This window comes from Schistocerca americana, chromosome 5 (assembly GCF_021461395.2).
Source record: "Schistocerca americana isolate TAMUIC-IGC-003095 chromosome 5, iqSchAmer2.1, whole genome shotgun sequence".
Taxonomy (NCBI): domain Eukaryota; kingdom Metazoa; phylum Arthropoda; class Insecta; order Orthoptera; family Acrididae; genus Schistocerca; species Schistocerca americana.
In genome coordinates this window covers 184,165,809-184,188,578 of record NC_060123.1, presented here as the reverse complement: position 1 = coordinate 184,188,578, position 22,770 = coordinate 184,165,809, and the positions used below count along the sequence as shown (strand labels likewise).

The 22,770-nt window shown below is 40.1% G+C and overlaps 1 protein-coding gene across 4 annotated transcripts in view; it reads right to left on the bottom strand.

Moving 5' to 3' along the window:
- LOC124616689 (membralin) overlaps positions 1–22,770 on the bottom strand; it is a 495,400-nt gene that overhangs the window by 318,148 nt on the left and 154,482 nt on the right. For all 4 annotated transcript variants that reach the window (XM_047145027.1, XM_047145025.1, XM_047145024.1 and 1 more), the window contains one exon: positions 14,357–14,447. In XM_047145027.1, coding sequence (XP_047000983.1) covers positions 14,357–14,447 — 91 coding nt within the window. The remainder of the gene's footprint in view (positions 1–14,356; positions 14,448–22,770) is intronic.

Genomic DNA, 22,770 nt, shown 5'->3' with positions numbered 1-22,770 from the left:
GACTGCCTTTATGACGTCATATGTTGCCAAAAATAAACAGACGCCGTAAACGTGCACACGTCGGAGGAGGTGTGGCGGTTGTACAGGGTAAGAGCGAGAGGGGTAGGGTGGAAAAGCGAGCAGGGGAGGGCGATGGAGCACTGTGAGTGGCCTAAGTATGGGAGCGAGGAGGAGGGAGGGTAGAGGGGGGGGGGGGCGGGGGGTGGAGGGGAGAGAGGTGGAGAACGAAGGCTCGGCATCAGCGGCGTATTCATCTTGCTCGTATGCGGGGCGGGCACTGCGCAGCTGATGGCCTAATTAACTCCGGCTGCGCTGGGTTGGAGCAGAGGAGGAAAGGGAAAAAGAGGGAGGGGAAGGCAGACACTGTACACCGACTGCGGCAGGCGCCGTATCAACTACTGTACCGCTCACGCCGCCGGCACAATGTATCAAAATTGTGATTATAGGAGTCTGCGGATGGTAATCACACGTCAGTCGGAGCCGGCGCCGGGGTCGGAACCAACGTCATCAGGCGCCTATTGACTGTGGCGCCGGCGCCGGCGCGACGCGACGCGACGCCACGCGCGGGGCCGGCAATCCGTCAGGCTCGCATGGCCGCAGCCGGGGGTTCCCCGGGGACGTAATTGTGCACAACACGACTCCCTGCCCGACCGCCGCGCCCACGGCTTCCCGAGCGGCCGCTGCCAGCTACACACCTGCTGCGCAGCTCTGCTATGACGTCGACGGCAGCCTGTTTGACAATGCCTCTGGCACAACGTAGTTGCAGTTCCCGTCAGCTCAGCAATACTGAGAGATGTAAAGTGCTATATTATGACAACAGAATGTCATATGGCCAAAAATTTTATTCCAGACACTTGTTATACCGGGGCTTTTCAAAATGAATATCATGGTTTTCAACTTAACAATTGTAAGTAATACATCAAATGAAAAAGCAACCCTAACAGTTTTTCTCACAAGTGTTCAGTGTGAGCACCATTCGTCACACAGCACACATCGAGTTGATAGGCGAGCTCTTCCCAAACTCTGATCAGTGTGCCTGGAGTAATTAACAACTGCCTCGGTTTCTCTAATCAGGCAGATCAGTTATGCCATATAGGAGGTGCACCATTTTGCTGCCAAATAAAGTTCTGTCGTTCAGCTTCTTCCTACTAAGAAAAGAGCCACATTTCTAGCGTATCAACATGAGAAACGTCAGTTACAGTTACTTCGAGAGAAAGAATGGTCCATAAGCTTTCTGCCGGCATATGGCACAGGAAAAACATTCAATTTAGGGGAGTCTCGTTGCAACTGTACCATCTCGTAGGCATTTGCTGACCCTTAAACGCTCATGTGTGTTCATATTCCCACTTCGCTGAAATGTCAATTCATCACTGAAGACGAAACGATTCTGAAAATCTTTGTCGTCATGAAGCAACATTTCGTTGCAAACCTTTGTCTGCGGGCTTAAGAGCTTGCAACAACTGCAGACAATGAAGCGTAGTTGTAGGTGTCTTCTTCAACATCTCCACACAGTCACTGGAATTGCTAATTCACGACTAGCCATCAGAGCGTGTGAAAACGCACTCACTCGTTCAACACATTCTTCACTCTTGCTCGTCCCGTATTCTTTCCTTTGCAAGCAAAGCTCGTATCTTCAACTGATGATTCCACCTACGCATTATCACTTGGAGGATTACAATGGAAATTAATGCTGAACGGACGATGCTCTGTGAGAACAGATTCAGTCGCCATATTTGCTACTAGCGCTTTCTAACGGAAGACACAGGAATGCGCACGGGTTTACGAGCAGAACTGAATTGCTCTTTCATTTGCTGCATTATTTACAACTGTTGAATGCAAGAAGGGAGCTGAGATGGCTGATGTGAAAAGACGAACAACAGAAGAGTGTGTGTCTCGTTACCATTGTTCACTTATTTATCGTGTTTGTGAAAAGATCCCATGTAATGTTTTCTGCATTACACTTCGCAATGAACAATGAAATGAGCGTATAGCATCGTTGGCCGGGAGGCCCCATCCGGGTGCTCATTAGGACTGATATTATTTAAAGTACACTTAGAAGAAGTTTTGCAAAATTGGAAAAAAACTGTGCACTTTACTATCTGCCAATGAAAAGGTCCTGATAGAGGGAGACAAAGACAACTGCACTTACAAGTCCAGGAAACTGCGTAGAGAATACTTAAAATGCTGCCTGAAAAACACAAAAAGATGAAGTATGTGGTAATGGGTGAAGGTGACTGAGGATTCTGAAACTTTAGTATTGTCTGTATCTTAAAATACTAGGGCAGCATTTTTACAACAAATGGAAGCAGCACACACAAAATTAAATAAAATTGGGCAATGAAAAAGAATAATTGGCCGACTTAAGTCCTTGTTATGGAGTGATGAAATGACAAAGAGAGCAAAAGTATTGTTGTAGAAGCCAATTGTAGGGACTGTCACCACACACAGCACTGAAATATGGGAGTTAACCAAACAGGAGAAAAATAAACTGATACCCTTCAAGGTGGATTTCTGGAAACGAAGTTGTCACGCCTCCAGACTGGGAAACTTCAGAAGTGACAGAATATGGGAAATTATAGGCGAAAAAAGGCACTGTTCTCGATGCCATAGGTGGCAAACTATTAACTTCATGCATCCAGCTCCAATGAATGGATGATAAGTGAAGGCCCAATAGATTCTGTGAACAGACACCAGCTTCGTGAAGAAAACAAGAAAATGTGGAAGACCGCCTAGAAGATGGATGCAAGATGTCAAACATGTGATAAATTCTAGGGACCTTTAGGAAGAAGAATGGACAGATAGGAAACTACATAAGCTGATAAGCCGAATATGACAACCGTCATAAAAAAGCCGCACACAAAGGGTGAATCACCTAAAACTTGCACCGTAGATATTGTGGATATGGACAGTACTACTGATGTGCAGTTTCCACAGAATGGATTGGAAGTCAGGGATTTATACTGTTAGCCAATCAACAGATTGTGATAATACATAGAAAGTGTATTTTTGTGCAAACATACACTTTTTTAAATGGAACAATGCCTTTTGAGATTAACAAACTACAAGTTGGGTAAATTAGAATGTCAATAATATTTATTTCAGGACTCTAGCACAAGTCGTTTACACGATAACCCACACCGACACTTGTGCGACACCTGTGGTAGCACACACTAAGGAACAACACACAAGTGCATACACAAGTTATGTGGATTCTGACCAGGAACAAGGCAACTCACCATCACAGGTTGTGTTCAGAAGGACCACTGGCAGCAGTAATACAGACTTCCAGCCTGGTATAACAACTGCTGCACACTTGCTAGCACTTCAGCAGAGAGGTCCGAGCAGGTTGCAGTAATATGTCATTGGATATCATCAGGTGCAGTTGGTACATCTTTGTAGACAGTCTCTTTCAGCTTTCACCACAGCATCCATGGAATGTGGTCTGTTAGGAGGCTGCAATACTTCAGTGCCTTGAGTGTTCCATCTGCGAGAAACGGACCTATGAGCTGATGGTTCACTATCCCACACCATATGTCTACACTCCCTGGACTCTGATGTTCCACCTGATGAAGCCAACACGGGTTGTCAACACAACAATAGTGGATGTTTCGTCAGTTTACCTGGCCAAGACTGACAATAGTGGCTTCATCACTAAAAAGATACATCAGGAATATTCTGTTTAATGCCATATACGAAAGAACACATATTCTCATTATTGTTTGCAGGCAGCTCTTCATAGAGAGAGATGTGATAGGGATCAAACTTACGTCGATGGAGAATGCGTAGCACAGTTGCCCAACTCATACCATTTCTTTGTGCAATTTCACAGGAGCTAATGTGTGTATCAACTGCAACAGCAGCAAGAAAATCAATTTCTGCTTCTTCTGTTGTCACTTGTCTCCTCCTGTTACATTGTCTAGTGTTACCCTACCACTTTGACATAACTGGTTGAAGAGGTAGATAAGTAATTCCCGGGATGGTTGACATCTATTTGGCTTATCTTGCCACATACACCATACAATAATTAACTGCATTCCTCCCACTCTCTCCACACACCACAAGTATGTCTGCTTTTACTGCACTGGTAAATCCCATAGTCCACTCACTACCAACTGCTTCGACTGTCACACACTAACTGACCAGCAGGTCGCAATGCACTCGAGGGACACACAGGCACACTGTAAGCAAACGTAACAACACTGTACCTAGCCACTATGCAGGTTGAATGACACAAAAAAAATACTGGGTGTGGGAACTGTCCCAAATACGATACCTCATAAACGACTCACACTAGATACTGCAAAAAACAGCGCTGACCTTCAAAATTTCCTCTACTTTTAGTTCATTAATGTGAATGAGTTTTTCTCTATTTAAAAAGTGTATTTTTGCAAGAAAAATACACTTCCTTAGTATTATTACAATCTGTTTATTGGCTAACAATACGAAACCCTAACTACCAATCCATTCTGTGAAAATTGAACTTGTATAGCACTTTCCATTTCCTCAATATTTACGGTGCAAGTTTTAGGTGATACACCCTGTATGTATTGAGATTACAGTGCAAGAAAACTAAGTCCTGAAAATTGCAAGGAATTCTAGGACTTACAAGCTATGTTTTACACAGGACACTTTTCAACTGGTGGTGTGCTGGCCTGCACATCTAGAAAAAACAATGGCCTGACCGGTCAGCACTTTCACAGGCTAGCCCCATGTAATGTCAACAACAAATCTGAGGCGTTTCATGAATCCATATGCAAGACCTGTAATCCACAGAAAATAGAATAAGGAAAGACAGAAAGTGGAAGACCCTCCACTAACAGAAAGAAATAACAGAAAACTGACTTCCCAAACGTCAGCAGAAATGGCTGAAACAAACAGCATTGGCCTCGATAACACGCTCATATTTCAGCAGTTTGCAGACAAGTATTCAAAACTGCATGCTTAGTGAAATATTGATAATTATGAGAGCACACCTTGATTTATGTTCTGTATATTACGACATTATCAAAGGTGTGAGAGCTTGTTCTTATCACAGTTCTTAAATTAACTGCATGACACATTTACCTCTCAAATTTTTGGGTTTACACTTTTCAAAGGCTGTATTTTTCTGAATTGCAATTTCTTGGATGTTATACTAAAGAAGGAACTATTCACTGGCATAAACAAGTTATTATTATTACATTAAACCATTTGATGGTAATTAAACAATTTATCACAGTTCACAGGTGTATTATGAGTTAATAGTGTCCAGGAGGACTATTTCAGCAATGAGGCACGTCGCCACCATCAGGGGCGTGGTTCAACAGCACACCTGGTGACGTCAGCATATCTGATAACCAAAATATTCTTACTGGCCACTATGAACTGGCAGTATGCCCATGACCGTTCCATCAAGTAATACATCAGGGTAAACTGAAGAATCACAAAAGAACTTATTAGTGATTGATTTTGGGTGAGGTGGCCAAACAGCAAGATGATAATTATTATCATCAATATTGTTGTTGTTGTTGTTATAAAACTGTACACATTTAAGGCACTTTAAAAGTGGAGGTGACAGAAGATTATATTTGGGGGTTGGGGGAAAGGGACTAGAGACAGTAAGTGACAAACTGCAACCCTCATCACCAGACGCAAACCCTGGGATCTGAGCCTGCTTGCAAGGAATTAGTATGTGTTACATACGAGCCATTGCACTTAAGATATGTTGTTATCTGACAAAATATAATTAATATTGCTTTGTTTTGGTTAACATGGACCCTATGTTACATGATGAGAACTTGGGGGCAGTCATATTTCTTCCGTAAACAGAAAGTCAATGCTCAACAGGCTTTAAAAGGAAAAATGGAAATAACTGTAAAGATAATGGTGGTGGTGGTGGTGGTTAGTGTTTAACGTCCCGTCGACAACGAGGTCATTAGAGACGGAGCGCAAGCTCGGGTTAGGGAAGGATTGGGAAGGAAATCGGCCGTGCCCTTTCAAAGGAACCATCCCGGCATTTGCCTGAAACGATTTAGGGAAATCACGGAAAACCTAAATCAGGATGGCCGGAGACGGGATTGAACCGTCGTCCTCCCGAATGCGAGTCCAGTGTGCTAACCACTGTGCCACCTCGCTCGGTGTAAAGATAATCAATTATGTAAAAGTAACTTATGTGAAACAAACAACAATATATAAATAATCAACTGCCAGAACAGTTACAAATAATCAACTGTAATTAATCAGTTATCCCTAGTCCAGATCGAGCTTATGTTGAACATCCACATAAAACATGTTGTAGAAAAGGCTGAAGATTCACTGGAAGGATCTTATAGAACTATAATTCATCCATGAAGATGGTAACTCACAATACCCTCATTCAGCCAATTACTGAATACTGTCCTTTAGTCTGACATGCTTAACAGATAGGACTATTAGAGGAGATAAAAAAGATCAAAAGAAGGGCTGTGCACTTTAACAGATTCATTTGGTTAGTATGAGAATGCCTTGAAAATGCTCACAACATTCCAATGATATACTACATCTAGATCTTCATAAATACTCTGCAAACTGCTGTGAAGTGCATGGCAGAAGATACTTATCATGGTACCATATGGGATGTTTCAATCAAGTATGGAACTTGTGAAGAAGGAGGGCTTAAGTGCCTCTGTGCAAAATATAATTAGTGTGATTTTGTCTTCACGGTCCCTACAGGAACAATATATAAGAGGCTGAAGAACCTGTCTATAGATTCTTCACATACTGTTGATTCTTGAAACTTTTGTAAGTAGAGTTCTGTGGGTTAATTAGTGTGTTTGTTTTCAAGTATCTGCCAACCCAGGTTTCTTCAAGACTTCCGTGAAGCTCTCCCATGAGACAAACAAACCTGTGGCTACTCATGCTGCCCTTCTTTATATAAATTTGATAGCCCCATTAGTTCTACTTAGTTTGAGTCCCACAAATTGGATGCATGAGTGATTCAAAACTAGTCACCTTTGTACCCAGACTTTGTATCCCTACAAAATGTTATATGCTATACTTGTATGAAATGACTGGTTCTAATTGTAAATCGCAGATATTGTAGTCATAGGATAGTACTTTTCTCTCTTTTGGTGGAGTGAATAATTTTGCATTTCTTTGCATTTAAAGCACGTTGCCAATCACTGCAACACTTTCAAATCTTCTCAAAAATATGATGTAACATTCTACAACTTTTTTCATACGGTACATCATTAAAGATAACTGCATTCCCTGCAAAAAGTCTGAGGTTACTATTAATATATTTTCAGGAAGCTGTGTCCAGAATCTCATATATTCCGAAAATTTCGTGATTACAGCTTTGAGCCAGTTTTGGCCAGCTGACCATCGTCATGTTCTTAAAATCATTTACAGCATCAGATAATAAAATCATGAATTTGTCACTGTTGTCACGTCTTAATAGAAATTACATCATCAAGATATATTGTGCTAGGCAGTGTACTCTTTCACGTTACATCAGCAACCTGTGTTAACACTGTCTGACAGTGACAGATTAACAGTTTTATTATCTGACTTCAATGATTTTATATTTGCCTATTATGATTATGTAAATGCTTTAAAGAATTTCTTGATGATCAGTCAACTGAAACTGGCTGTTTAAATGAATATTTTATCAGCAGCTCAAGGCAGTAATCATGACATTTTTCAAAGTTGCTATTAACATTGCTTGTCATGTCGTTAATACACAACATGAACTATAGTGACCCCAGCACACTTCCCTGAGCTACACTTGGCATTCCTTTTACAACTATCAATGACTCTCCATCCAAGATAACACTCTATTTACTGCCTATCAAGAAATCCTCAACCCAATCACAAGTTTTGTTTAATACCACATACAGCTGTACTCTTATTAATAAATGCTGGTGTGGTACCAAGTGAAATGCTGTCCCAGAAGTTGAAAAACGCTGCACCCACCTGACCACCTACATCCATGCCTTTCAGGATGTCATGTGCGAAAAGCATGGAGGCGGTCATTCTCTTGTTATCTTATCCCTTATCATTATCTTTGAGCTCATGATGTGTTCTAAGATTCAACACATGGATAACAATGAGATTGGATGGTTGTTTTGTGGATCTCATGTGTAGACATGTGAATCATCCTTTTTTCCAATTACTGGGCACAGTTTTTTGTTCGATGTATCTAAGGCAGATTGTGATACAAACAGGAACTACCAAGGCTACAAATTTTGTATAAAATGTGACAAGGATCTCACTGGCCCTGGAGCCTTGTTTAATTTGAGCAAGCTGTTGTCAGTGTCACTGACACTATTATCTATTTATGAAATAATTTTTACTGCTTCACTCACTACTTTTTATTAGTATTTATTAGCATGAAATGTTTTGGCAGTATGCTACAATTATCGAGTGCATTACATTTACGTGTACATTAATCTGGAGTGTGATGAGAATTGTTTGGTGGGTGTGCCAGTAGGATTATGTACCAAAACTAACCATGTACAAGAAGACCAACATACTTCAACATATACCTTAAGTAAATTTGTATGTTTGAGCTGTTTAACTGAATTCATTACATATATTTTTTATGGAAATTTATTTTCCTGGCACATAGAGGAGAGTAATAAACACAACATCACTTAAGACATTCACATTCAAATGTTTTCATTTGAAAGGCTATTAAGTGCTAAAAATTTATTTCAATTGCTAAGATATAATCTTTTTTATAGAAGCGTATTTATGTCATGCCACATATTAAATATTAACAATTATTTGGTATTCCCTGGTTATTCAAGAATGTTCAGACAATATTTTTTTTAGTTATCTCTTCGTGGTAGTAAAGTCCATCTCCATAGTTCAGTGGCAAGTGTATTTGGTTGCTATGCCAAGGACCCAAGTTTGATTCCCAGTACTGCCACAACTAGAACAGGGTGCACTCAGTTTTGAGATACCAACTGAGGAGTTACTTGAGCCATCAGTAGTGGATCCAAGATCAAGAAGGCAACAATTGCTGGGAGATCAGTATGATAACATAGCAAGCTTGCAATGATTGCACCTCTGATGAGTAATACTTTTCTTCCCAGTAATTATGCTAAGTATCAAACTGTTATGTGTACCTTACATATGATAACTAAATTCTTGAAAAGCGGAATTAGACTTTGCTCCAACTGAATTTATTGCTCAGTACTTTACTTTCATTGTGCTGAGCCCAACACTATAATTAGTTTTCACTTAAGATTTATAAATCAGAAAATGTTGTTGATTGAACATCTTACATACGAATTTGTCATCATCATGTGAGCTAGTACGCATTTGTAAAAGTAGCAAACCCATTCCAACTACAAAGCATCATTTTATTTTGCATGGAACTAATTAACTTATGAGATAATTACCATTGGAAAATCCATACCATCATAATTTCTATTGCCAATTTTGCCTTTGTATTTGATAGGTTCTGTACTTTTACAGCCCATCCTGAATAACAATATTTTAGTTAGCTGTTTCTTAAATGATTGTAATTTCTGAAGTAACAATTTGTTCATACAGCAGTTTTTGTCAAATGTCATTCACAGTCATGCAGCATGAGCCCAGTCCCTGTCAGCTTAACAAGCATGTAACAACACTTAAGCTGCCAGCTTTTGTTTATGTTACAGCCATGTTCAATTTGTCCAAGGAAATATGTACACCTGCACCCCCAAAAAGTAAGTACTGTTGATGCGTAATAACTTTCAAGTGATTTTCCTAATTCAAGTTAATGAATATTTTGCCTGAATTGTGTCACGATTGGTAGGAGGCATAGATTATCTTTGTCGTGTGAATGAGGTATTGCTGAATACTGTTACTCTCAACCAGTGAACTAAAGTAAACCATTGCATGTAATTTCACCCAATAGTTTTCTGCGACACAATACTGCCTGTGAACTGTGACATTTTGTGTAAATATGGAAAGTGTTTTCTGCCACACTTAATTACTTTGTTCAGTGACTTGTTGGAGCTCTCTTTGATTACTGAATAGGGATTCATTTAAGTTTGTTTGAAATTTGTATAAATACTTCTGCCACTGTAGCTTTTAGTTATTTGTGGGTACCATCCTGATAGTAGGTGCCAGTAACTTCATGAAATACTTAGGAAACCTGGTCATCATCTAAACAGTATACCTTTAGTAAAAAAAGTACAAGCTATAGTGTAGAGTACCTTTTTTTTATAGCAAATACCATCGAATACAGAGTAATATCTTCAGCTCCAAGTCAACAGACAGATGTGCTACTAAGAGGCAATAGAGGCTACAAAAATGAGGTTGGTGCTTTACAACAGCATCGGCAGAGGATGACATGGTGGTTGGTTGGTGTTGATTGGCCCGTTTGTGGCAGAAAGTGGAGTGAGTTGTTATATTAGTGAAAATAATTAATTAAAAAATCTTCAGTATGTAACCTCATTGGCACATCCAGCAAATAATCCTGACCACACTTCAGATTAATGAACGTGTAACTGTAATACACCTGATGATGATAGCAGGCTGCTGAAACATGTCATGCTAATAAATGTTAGTAAAAATTAAATGCCATATAATATGGATAAATTTAAGACTAATATCTATATTGTCAATCTTTGCAGTGATGAGAAGAAGATAGCAGCATTCTGTATCTTCCTTAATAAAGGAACATTTGAAAACGGAGTTCAGCATTTTGTCTTTTGCTCTGTTAACCTTAATTTCAGTTCCTATACTGTCCATGAACATCTGGATGCTGTGTTTGATGTAACTGACACCTTTCACAAATGACCAGACCTTCTTTGTGTTTTGTGAGGGATCTTTTGATAAGATTCTGCTATGCCAGTCACTGAACATGCTCTGCTCTCTTACCAACCAAAATGTGTTTCATTCAGCATCTCTCTATGGCCCTAGGCTTTGTTTTACACCTAATATGCAGTAGTCACTGTTTCTTTAGAAGTTTCCTTACAGTGACAGAACCAGGGAGGGTTCCTCCCATCCTTACAGGTTTCCATACAGTACATGCTGAAGCATTCTTTTAAGCTTGAGCCACAGTTCTGCTAAATGCTCCTTCCCAGAGGTAAATATTTTGAATTTATCTTCTAGGTAACAAATATCTGCCTCTTTATATAGTTTACTGAACATGTAAATCATCGAAACTATTTTAGCTACCCTCTGTACTGTTGTAATTACAGGTGCAAAACTGCCTCATTGGCACTATACCAGTTTCAACACGGACATCATCTAACAGGTCAGATCTATTTGTTGCCATTAGGTCTAACATATTTTCATCATGAGTGGGCCCTCAAACTCGGTATTCTAGGTAGTTTTCAGAAAATACACTCCTGGAAATTGAAATAAGAACACCGTGAATTCATTGTCCCAGGAAGGGGAAACTTTATTGACACATTCCTGGGGTCAGATACATCACATGATCACACTGACAGAACCACAGGCACATAGACACAGGCAACAGAGCATGCACAATGTCGGCACTAGTACAGTGTATATCCACCTTTCGCAGCAATGCAGGCTGCTATTCTCCCATGGAGATGATCGTAGAGATGCTGGATGTAGTCCTGTGGAACGGCTTGCCATGCCATTTCCACCTGGCGCCTCAGTTGGACCAGCGTTCGTGCTGGACGTGCAGACCGCGTGAGACGACGCTTCATCCAGTCCCAAACATGCTCAATGGGGGACAGATCCGGAGATCTTGCTGGCCAGGGTAGTTGACTTACACCTTCTAGAGCACGTTGGGTGGCACGGGATACATGCGGACGTGCACTGTCCTGTTGGAACAGCAAGTTCCCTTGCCGGTCTAGGAATGGTAGAACGATGGGTTTGATGACGGTTTGGATGTACCGTGCACTATTCAGTGTCCCCTCGACGATCACCAGTGGTGTACGGCCAGTGTAGGAGATCGCTCCCCACACCATGATGCCGGGTGTTGGCCCTGTGTGCCTCGGTCGTATGCAGTCCTGATTGTGGCGCTCACCTGCACGGCGCCAAACACGCATACGACCATCATTGGCACCAAGGCAGAAGCGACTCTCATCGCTGAAGACGACACGTCTCCATTCGTCCCTCCATTCACGCCTGTCGCGACACCACTGGAGGCGGGCTGCACGATGTTGGGGCGTGAGCGGAAGACGGCCTAACGGTGTGCGGGACCGTAGCCCAGCTTCATGGAGACGGTTGCGAATGGTCCTCGCCGATACCCCAGGAGCAACAGTGTCCCTAATTTGCTGGGAAGTGGCGGTGCGGTCCCCTACGGCACTGCGTAGGATCCTACGGTCTTGGCGTGCATCCGTGCGTCGCTGCGGTCCGGTCCCAGGTCGACGGGCACGTGCACCTTCCGCCGACCACTGGCGACAACATCGACGTACTGTGGAGACCTCACGCCCCACGTGTTGAGCAATTCGGTGGTACGTCCACCCGGCCTCCCGCATGCCCACTATACGCCCTCGCTCAAAGTCCGTCAACTGCACATACGGTTCACGTCCACGCTGTCGCGGCATGCTACCAGTGTTAAAGACTGCGATGGAGCTCCGTATGCCACGGCAAACTGGCTGACACTGGCGGCGGCGGTGCACAAATGCTGCGCAGCTAGCGCCATTCGACGGCCAACACCGCGGTTCCTGGTGTGTCCGCTGTGCCGTGCGTGTGATCATTGCTTGTACAGCCCTCTCGCAGTGTCCGGAGCAAGTATGGTGGGTCTGACACACCGGTGTCAATGTGTTCTTTTTTCCATTTCCAGGAGTGTACATCCAACAATGTTTTGCAGGATTTCTTCCCGTCCTCATCCCTTGCTCTAATTATTCCAGTTCACTGTTGGATGATTAAAGTCTCCTCCAATTATGACAGTATGTCCGGGGAACATTCGTACTAGTGAAATGAAGTTATCTCTAATGTTTTTGGTTACATCTGGTAGTGAGTCTGATAGTCAACAGAAAGATCCAATCACAAATTTATGTCTCCCCCCCCCCCCCCCCCCTTGATACTGTGTCTTGTCCAAACAATCTCCCATGTAGCTTCCATTTCTATATTGATAGATTTGAGTTTCTTGTCTACTGTAACAACTTCATTTCCCATTAGCCTATCCTTTTGATGAACACTAGGATTCACACCAAAAATCTCACTGTTAGATTTTGTGGCGTGTATTAAGTGAGCTCCACAGCTTTGTAGGAATGCTTCAAAGTCTGAAACTTCATTGCATACACTTTGACAGTTGAGCACTACAATTTTAATACTTTTTGATCTCTTAACACCCATCACTATACAATATGGATGGAGAGTCACTTACACCTTACATGCGCTCCACAAATTGTCAGCCACCTGTGTCTCTGATGTGTAGTTCATCCCTGGCCCACTTAGGAGGGCCTGTAATTCTCACAGGAAGTCACAGCATAAATTGTCACAGAACCTTCGTAGTCTCTGGTTCAAGCCTTCTAATCAGGTCAGAATTAGGCCCTGATCAGTTCTGTGGACAATGCTGCAGCTTATGAGCTTCACTGAAACTCCCTGAGTAAGGCTGGTCTTCTCAACCTTCTGCACCAGTTGCTGGCATGATCTATGTATGATCTAGACTCCAGGAGACAGGAATCTTGTCCAGCCTCAAGGAATGAACAATGGCTACCACTAAAGTAGTATACTTCCACTAAAGTAGTACACTTCCACTAAAAGGAAATTTATAATCTGTTTCAGATAATGTTGTTGTGTGTAAGAGTACACTGGACATATAAGGAATATGCAAGAAGTCCATCCTCTTGCAAGCAGTCATATGCATATCCATAGGGTTAACTTGCCAAATGCTCCGAGTTTTTAATTATCTTATTTTCTAAACTACTGAGAATAGAGCGCATATTTACACAGTGTTTGCCATTCTGAAGATTATCTGCATGTTCTAATGTACATCTACCTCCTCTTTATACAGCCCACTAGATAATACAAAAGTTTTTCATGTACGCTCTTATATTCTGCTACATATCTGATCAGACACGAAGAACTCTATTCTCATAATCTAAATACACAGAACAGAACAAAAGCTTGTAATTTTAATTTTTTAAATGTCTACCTAACCCCAATAAGTTTTCAACCAAATTTTTTTAGTAATATTAAATAGTGGACTTAAATGGCCTTTTGCAATGGCCATTTCCACAATTATTAACCAACAAAGTTATGTATTTTTAATGCAACAAAATCTGAAACTCAGTACAAAGTTAAGTATCTTAGCAAGTAACATAACAACAGACAAAATTATGCCACAATTTACTACAGAATACTGAAATTTAACCTCGAAGCTGTTATGCATTTCACACTGCTTTACCAATATCAAACATAATTTCACTGGCATTTACAGAGCACTGTTTTAACTTTAATGAAAGAGACTACTTACAAAAACTAACATGATGAAGAAGGCTGCAAGATACGATGTCCTAGCCATCCACATGCTAACAAATCGATAATGTTCACCAGTGATGACATTCCTGAACAGATGGAAAAAAGATTCACATAAATATATATTTATCAATATACAGGTTGCCCATAATTAAAGTTCCACTTCCAAAATGCTGTAGAAAGAGAACCTCTGATCAGAATGATGCCAAATTTGAAAAAATAAACAAATAAATAAAAACATAAATTTGAGCAAAAGATGGCCCTGTAAGCATCAGGGTATGCATACCAACAACAGATGTGTGGCACATTGTACCTCAGTTTCTGTCTGAGATGCCTAATATGAATGTCTCCATGAAGGATTGCATCCTGCCGGTAAAGCTCTTTTACAACAACAGTGACTATGCACCAGTAGCCCTGCAGAAGCTCCAGGCACCCAAGGATATGAAAAAATGCGTTGGTCTGATATCTGCTAAGGGTCTGCAGAAAATGATAACAAAATTCGAAAAAATAGGTTCTTTTGAAATGCAATGAGGCAGACGGAAGTAAGCAGTTGATGCGGCATCTGTCGAAGATAAAATTTTACGAAATTACCTGTATTGCTATCCACAGAAAATCACTCATTTTCAGGAGTTGCTTCATGCTCGACTGCCAGCAAGACAAACATTCGCTCAGAATTTCTTGCTGACATGGAAGGGACAATGAATGGCCATGAAACATTCTGTGGACAGACAAAGCCCATTTACATCTCCACAGATAGGTCAATATGCAGAACTGTACAATATGGACAATGTAAAAGATGCATGCACATCACCAGTACTACTTCATTCTGCAAAGGTAACTATGTGGTAAGGGTTGACAGCATCTGTTATCATTGGGCTGTATTTTTGCAAGTAGATGAGTCCTGCAGGTCCTGTTACATGTACCATCACTGGTAAACACTATGAGAGTCTTCTGTATATCAATGCCATTCTAAACCTTCAACAATGTGTATGAGTGGTTAGGAAATTTTTATGCAAGATGGCATTCATCCACAGACTGCACAGCCAGTGAAGGGGCTGCTGCAGAGGCATTACAGATACGCTAGATTTATCAGCAGTATTTCTCTACAGCCTGGCCATCCAGATCACTTGATCTTAATCCGTGTGAATTCTGGTTGTGGGTTATCTGAAAGATGTGTTGTGTGCCTCAATTAAGAATATAGCTGAATTAAGCAAGACATTCTGAATGTGACCTCTAATAAACTCCGATCTGTTGTGGAACATGTCATTTCTAGATTTCCACTTGTGGCAGAAAATGGCAGACAACATACTGAGTACGTCTTGCGCCAGTCCCATGACAATTATAAACAATGTCATTTTGCTTTTTATGCAGTTTTTGACCCCAAGGTAATTAGTTTTTGGACACAGAACAATTAAAAACTGACTTTTTCCATCCTGTGTGGTATGAGCTTGCCGTGGTGGATGGGCTTACCTGACTAACAGTCCAAAACTGTTGACTGCCGAACTTTAGCAGTCGTGCACAATGAACAGTATGGTTGGTGTAATGTGCAGCTCAAACCATAGTTATTGCATTGTGATTCATCTGTCATTTGTAGCCAACTCCACTTGTATTAAGACACTTTATTAGCAAAATTTTTTTAAACTTTTTTTGTTCCATGGCATTTCATTCTGTGTCAATAATATGATATCCAAATTTGACATCATTCTGAGCAGTGGTTCTCTTTTTACAGTGTTTTCAAACTGGAACTTTAATTATGGGCACCCTACTTAATTTTTAACACCCATGCAAGTTATCAAATCTAAACATGTAAATAAAGATGAATGAAACCTTTAGAATGAAACAAAATGATAAAATGTGACATAACTGGGTGATTTGATCTCAAATCATACAGGTCATGTCAACTCCTGATCATGAATTTCTTTGGAAAAAATATACATTAGACCTCTATATCATAGGTGTTAAGAAATATAGTATTTTCATTTTGTCTTAGTTTTTGTAAATGATACGGCCCTTTGAAAAATTTATATTTTGTAAATAACTCTTAAAACAGTAGAGAACAAAAAAAATATAACTAATAAACCAAAAGTACAGGAGATCTGGCAGATGTTTTGCATTAAAGCTCCCTCTTAGGGTCTTGAAATTTTGTTTGAGACCCGCACATTTATGGGCTTCTTTTAACTTACAAATTTAAGACAAACATTCGAAGTTTAAGTTAATTTTTCCACTTAATTCCCCCCTCCCCCCCCCCCCATCCCCCCACCACCACCCTAATCTGGAAAGTCAGAGAGCACTAACTGGTATCATATTACCAGATACTAATGATGTAATTATAAACAGTACGTTCTCTGCTCCAGTTATCCGTATTACGTAAATATTTATTAGTAAAAATCTAAAAAATGTATTTTTATGAGTTTTCACAAATTATTTACTCAAAAACCCCCATCCGAAAACTTTTGAGAACTAATGTGTTGATGTGTTAGTAGTCAGTGCAAACACAGTGGGCAATATTTTTGTGTGTGAAGTGATAAAAAAATTTTTAACATTCTGCATATTTCTCATCACTTAATTTCTAGTGTAAAATATGCATCTTGGCATCACTGTTTCCAGCACTCATCTGTTTATAACAAGTGATAACTTGCACATAAACCATTCTGCACTGATTTTTGTGTTTTTGGTTTGAACTGTTTGTTAGATACAATGTCAGTGAGGAAATACAGTTGTGAAAGGGTGAGGTTTGTGGACTATGAAAAAAGACACAAAAAGGTGGTGTTTAAGAAAAGTAAAAAACACTTCACAGTTGTCAAAAATCTGTTACAGATATTGCAGAAATTTCTTGGTCTTCAGGTAATGGTATTAGCACCACATACATTGTCCAGGAATTGCTAAACTCACTACCAGAAGAAATTTACTGACAACCCACCTGAATGATCACCATTACCCACATATAAAACTCAAGAATACAGTGCAGATGTTTATATACTTGGGTGTGATGCTGCTGATGTACTGTATGCTAGCATTTCTGCTGCAGCCCCTTAAACGTCCAGGAAAGGTAAGAAGCACAAGAAGAAAACAGTACGTAAAAATAAATGTGGAAGAAATTTAAACAAGTTTTACACAAGCAACATCTTCAAATCTTGTGAAGTGTACAATGTACATGTGCTTTGTGCAGAACCTGAAGATAGTGATATGCGCACAAAACTTAAATAGCGGTATCTCAGCAGCCACCTATACTGAGAAGGTACAGCTACCTGAGACTGATACCTGCTACTCTTAGCAGCAGATACAGAAATACATACCCACTTCCTCACATTATTTGATTTCAAAAGCTCATCAAATAAAGAATGAAAATGGTATTTGGGCATGCCCAGATTCTTACTGTGGGCATCCACTGCAAGATGATACGCTTGCTGCTGCTCTGGAATACTACCCAAGTGATGACAAAGATTGCAGTAGGCAAAGTCCTAACCAGGCTGATGTTTTCTCTGTTAGTGAAAATGGCGAAAAAGTTAAAAAGGTAAAAAGATATATGACAAGATCAATAAGAGAAGGATGACAAGATCATTAAGAGAAGCATATCTCCTATTGAAAAAGGAGAACCTGAATTTAAAAACTGGTCTGACAAAATTCCTTTCCTTAGGACCAAAATAGATAAAATGCCAGCCATTGAATGAAGTATGCACATTTATTTACTGTATTAATTTGAAACTTGCTTGTTTCACCATAAGCAGTGTCACAGGAGAAACACACAAAAATGGACCTGATGATTTTGTGTATACATCAAGAGTGGCAAGATAAATGTTGGTTGCAGGAGTATGCAATGTGTCCTGGTGCTCAAGTGATGACTGTTGAAGCATTACACCTTCAGGACACTGACAGAGACATAACCTATGCATTGTGGGAGGGAGGAGAGTTGGTGAAGAAGACTGTAGAGCCAGAGAAGTTTGTTACAGATATTAGGCATTGGGTCATGAAAGGAATAGCTCACCTCATATCCGGAGGATTCAAAGACAGGCCATAGCAAAAGTAAAATCAGCCACATCCCAGAATACTGACACATTAGTTCTTCATTTCAACTGACAACTGATCTGTTACTTTGCAGAATGAAACTCAGTTACCAATGGCACACATCACAGGCATCAATATTCACATACGTTGCTCACTTCCTTGGAACATCATACTGTTTTGTTACTGTCAGTGATGATCTCATTCATGAAAGTGCACCTGCATACTACACTGTCAGCATGATTATTGGTGACACAGCATCTGGAGGCCAAGTGTTTCCTATACATGTCTATGTGAAAGATAGTGCAGCACCTCATTTTAAAAACCACTTTCAGCTTCATGAGCTTGCTCAACACTGTAGTACAGGAATCAAGACAAAAAATGGATATTTTCAGAAACACATCACAGAAAAAGTGCATGTGATGGGTAGGAAGTCTCTGTAAACATTTTGCAACATGATTTAATCGCCAGTATAAAGCTGTTGGTGCTATAAGAGATGTTATTGGATTTGTACTCATCATATCAACATTAGTAACACACATGAAAATCTTAATCCTTAATGAAAGTACATTAAGGGAATTCCATTTAAAAAAGAGAGAAGAGTGGTCTGCTATGAAGCCTGTGGTAGGAATTCAATCAAGTCACTACTGGGTTGCATCCAGGAGTGGCACATACATTGCAAGAATGGTTCTCCACAAAATGCAGCCTGTTACTGTGTGTGAAATGCAGAGACCACAGCATACGTTGGAAGACTTTGTACTGACTCACTTCATTTCTTGTGTATATGACAATCAGTGATTGGTGGGACAGATAATAAGTGTCTCTCATGAGTTGCACGATATAACCATCTCCTTTATGACATGTCATGGTCCTGTTAATGCTTTCAAATGGTCATCATCAAAAGATCTGTGTGCAGTTCCCATTTCCCAAGTACTGTTCTTGTTGGAGCATCCTTGTCCGTGGGCAAATGCAGCTCAGCTATACAAGTTCAATGAGGAGCATCCTTGTCCGTGGGCAAATGCAGCTCAGCTATACAAGTTCAATGAGGAGCAGACTGGCCGGCCGGAGTGGCCGTGCGGTTCTAGGCGCTACAGTCTGGAGCCGAGCGACTGCTACGGTCGCAGGTTCCAATCCTGCCTCGGGCATGGATGTGTGTGCTGTCCTTAGGTTACTTAGGTTTAATTAGTTCTAAGTTCTAGGCGACTGATGACCTCAGAAGTTAAGTCGCATAGTGCTCAGAGCCATTCTTTTTGAGAAGCAGACTACAAAAACTAACGAACTCTTTTCAACAGTGCAGTGTTGATTGTTACACTGTAGGCAATTTTAATTCATGGAAAGTTGTGAAGAAGTGAAATCATGACAGAAGACAACAAAACTTTGTGAATAACAATCATACGAAGAAAAAGGAGTATAAATATTCTCTGTCTCATTTTTGTTATAAAATGCTTTCAAACAAAATTATGAATTGTTCCCCACTCACTCATAATGTTGTAAAGTAATTTTCTGATTCATAAATACTAATATTACATGACATTTATTTAAAATCAGCAATCAATTAAATATTTAAGTGTCCATGATTTTTTTGACATTGAGAGTAGGGCTCAAAAATTTATCACATTTTGTACTGACAAGTATTGCCCACTCTGATTGTACATTCCCTACGTACAATGAGCTACTAACGTACCATGAAATTTTTAGAACATTCAGGATGGAGGTTTTGGAGAAAATAGTTTCTAAATAAGCAAAAAATTTGGGATTCTTTTATCTTTGTGTACATATATTTTGACAGTTTAAGAATTTCATGCATTAATGTCCTAGCTGACAGTCAGTAGTCCTTCCACTTTGTCATTTCCCAAGACAGTTAATATACTGTGACTATTTATAGTTTCATTTGCAAAAAGTTAAAAATTATCATAGTTCATTTTTAAAAAAAAATAAAGAGGAGGCAAGCTAAGAAGTGTGTATGTATGTATTAACCATGTCTCATAGAGATTTTCACTCTGCAGCAGAGTGTGCGCCGATATGAAACTTCCTGGCAGATTAAAACTGTGTGCCCGACCGAGACTCGAACTCGGGACCTTTGCTGCCTTTCGCGGGCAAGTGCTCTACCATCTGAGCTGCCGAAGCACGACTCACGCCTGGTACTCACAGCTTTACTTTTGCCAGTATCTCGTCTCCTACCTTCCAAACTTTACAGAAGCTCTCCTGTGAACCTAGCAGAACTAGCACTCCTGAAAGAAAGGATATTGCGGAGACATGGCTTAGCCACAGCCTGGGGGATGTTTCCAGAAACATCCCCCAGGCTGTGGCTCTTTTCTTTCAGGAGTGCTAGTTCTGCTAGGTTCGCAGGAGAGCTTCTGTAAAGTTTGGAAGGTAAGAGACGAGATACTGGCAGAAGTAAAGCTGTGAGTACCAGGTGTGAGTCGTGCTTCGGTAGCTCAGATGGTAGAGCACTTGCCCGCGAAAGGCAAAGGTCCCGAGTTCAAGTCTCGGTCGGGCACACAGTTTTAGTCTGCCAGGAAGTTTCAAAGTATTTATTGTAAATAAATTCAGATCTCTTATCACTTTTGGGTTATTTATTACAATTTTTCAGTTTTCCCTTTCATTACGACATTTTCACAAATACTCTCATTTAGAGAGGTCTGTGGTGTTTTAACAAATCCTCTGAAAATCAAAATATTGTAGTTTTGGAGAGGTGTCATGTGTAACTTCAACATAATTTCTTTTCAGCAAATTTTGAAATAGTGATGTGCCACATTCATTCTTGACCTGTATGATTTGAGATGAAATCGCCCAACTGATGAAATATTCTTCATATCCAAGTCACATAATTTCACTGTCATAAGGTTAATGTTTGAGGACAGCTATTGTATCCATTATTATGATTAAATGCTTGTAACTGCTATTAGACTTCTCTCCATTTTCTATCACTGGCACTGCTTTAATTCCCAGTTGCTGATCCAATGTGGTCCAACAAGAAAAAAGGATTCAAGTTGACAGTGCATTTACAGAAACTGTAGCTCAACACCAGAAGTGGTATAGCTTCAGTAATCCACTGGACAACAGGTATTTGGATAGTATAAGACCTATTCTCCGTTTCATTGTCCTTGTTGACTAGAGAGTGAATAAATACGAACAGATACGTCTGCCAGTACTCACTCTCAGGATGCAAAATTTAGCTTTCAAAATTATTTTTTTGCTTCACTGGGAGGGAAAAGTGATATTTTGGGAAAGGTTAAAGAGGAAGAGCAGGTCATTCAGACCTCATGATGAGAGGGACCCACCTGAAGAGTGAACTAAGTTGCCAAGTTGTTCTGTGACAGTGCTGCCTCTTTCATGGACCCATTTTTTCTTCTTTAGCTACTGTGTTTCTACATTTAGCAATTTTCTCCCCTTTTCTTGCAGTCTTATTTGCTTTTCAGCATTAACAGTGCAATTAGTATCTACAGTGTTTTCAATTTTATTATTTTCTGTACATTCTTTCTGCAAACACTGTGTACAGGAACTGTAAATCTTATTTTATCATTTGGTGACCTTTTTTTAAATCTTCAGTATTTTTTCATTTCCAAAGAGTTGTTTAGTGATGCTCCCACTTTGGTTGCATTTCTCCATTATTATGTGAACTTTTTACTTCTTTGTACGGTAATCTTTTTCCCTGCTTTTATTATTTGGCTGCTACTTATCTTTATTTAACTATATTCCCCTATTACCTCGCATCTGGTCTGTTTTCCAGCAATCTTCTCAATACAGTTAATGACTATGTTTTCTGTAGTTATAGGGTAGTTAAAAACATCAGCACATGGCTAACAGAGAACACATTAAAACTTAATTGCAACAAAACTCAATCCATTCAATTTTTCAGAAATTTTACTGTACCAAGGTTATCATAGAATTGGTAAAATCAGCCATTTTAAATTCCGAAGACTGAGAGTACATGAAGTATCCCATGTAGAAACTGAAGAAGAATTATGAGCATGACCTCCACAGTTACCGACATTAAAACATGAAGGGCTTGATTACTTTGCTTACTTTCCCTCTAGTATCTCGTATGGTGGTATATCTTGAAGCAACTCTGTACACTCACCAAGACTATTTTTACCCCAGAAAAGGGCTGTCAGCTGATCTGTGGTGTCATTTTATGAACTTCGTGTATGCCATAGATCAGGTGCCTCGGGAATTCAAACTCAGTCGTCCCTTTTCATATATTCCATCAGTGGATTTGTTGTTGACAATACTGGCTCATTCAGAAGAAACTTTAACATTCACTCAGTGAACACTAGACATTAAAATGATATGCACTAGGGTAACACTTTCTTAAGCACTGTACAGAAAGATGTGCACTATTCAGCATGTTTCATTTTCAATAGGCTTTCAGCAGAGCAGGAAAAAAAAAAATAGAGTAAGAAACAC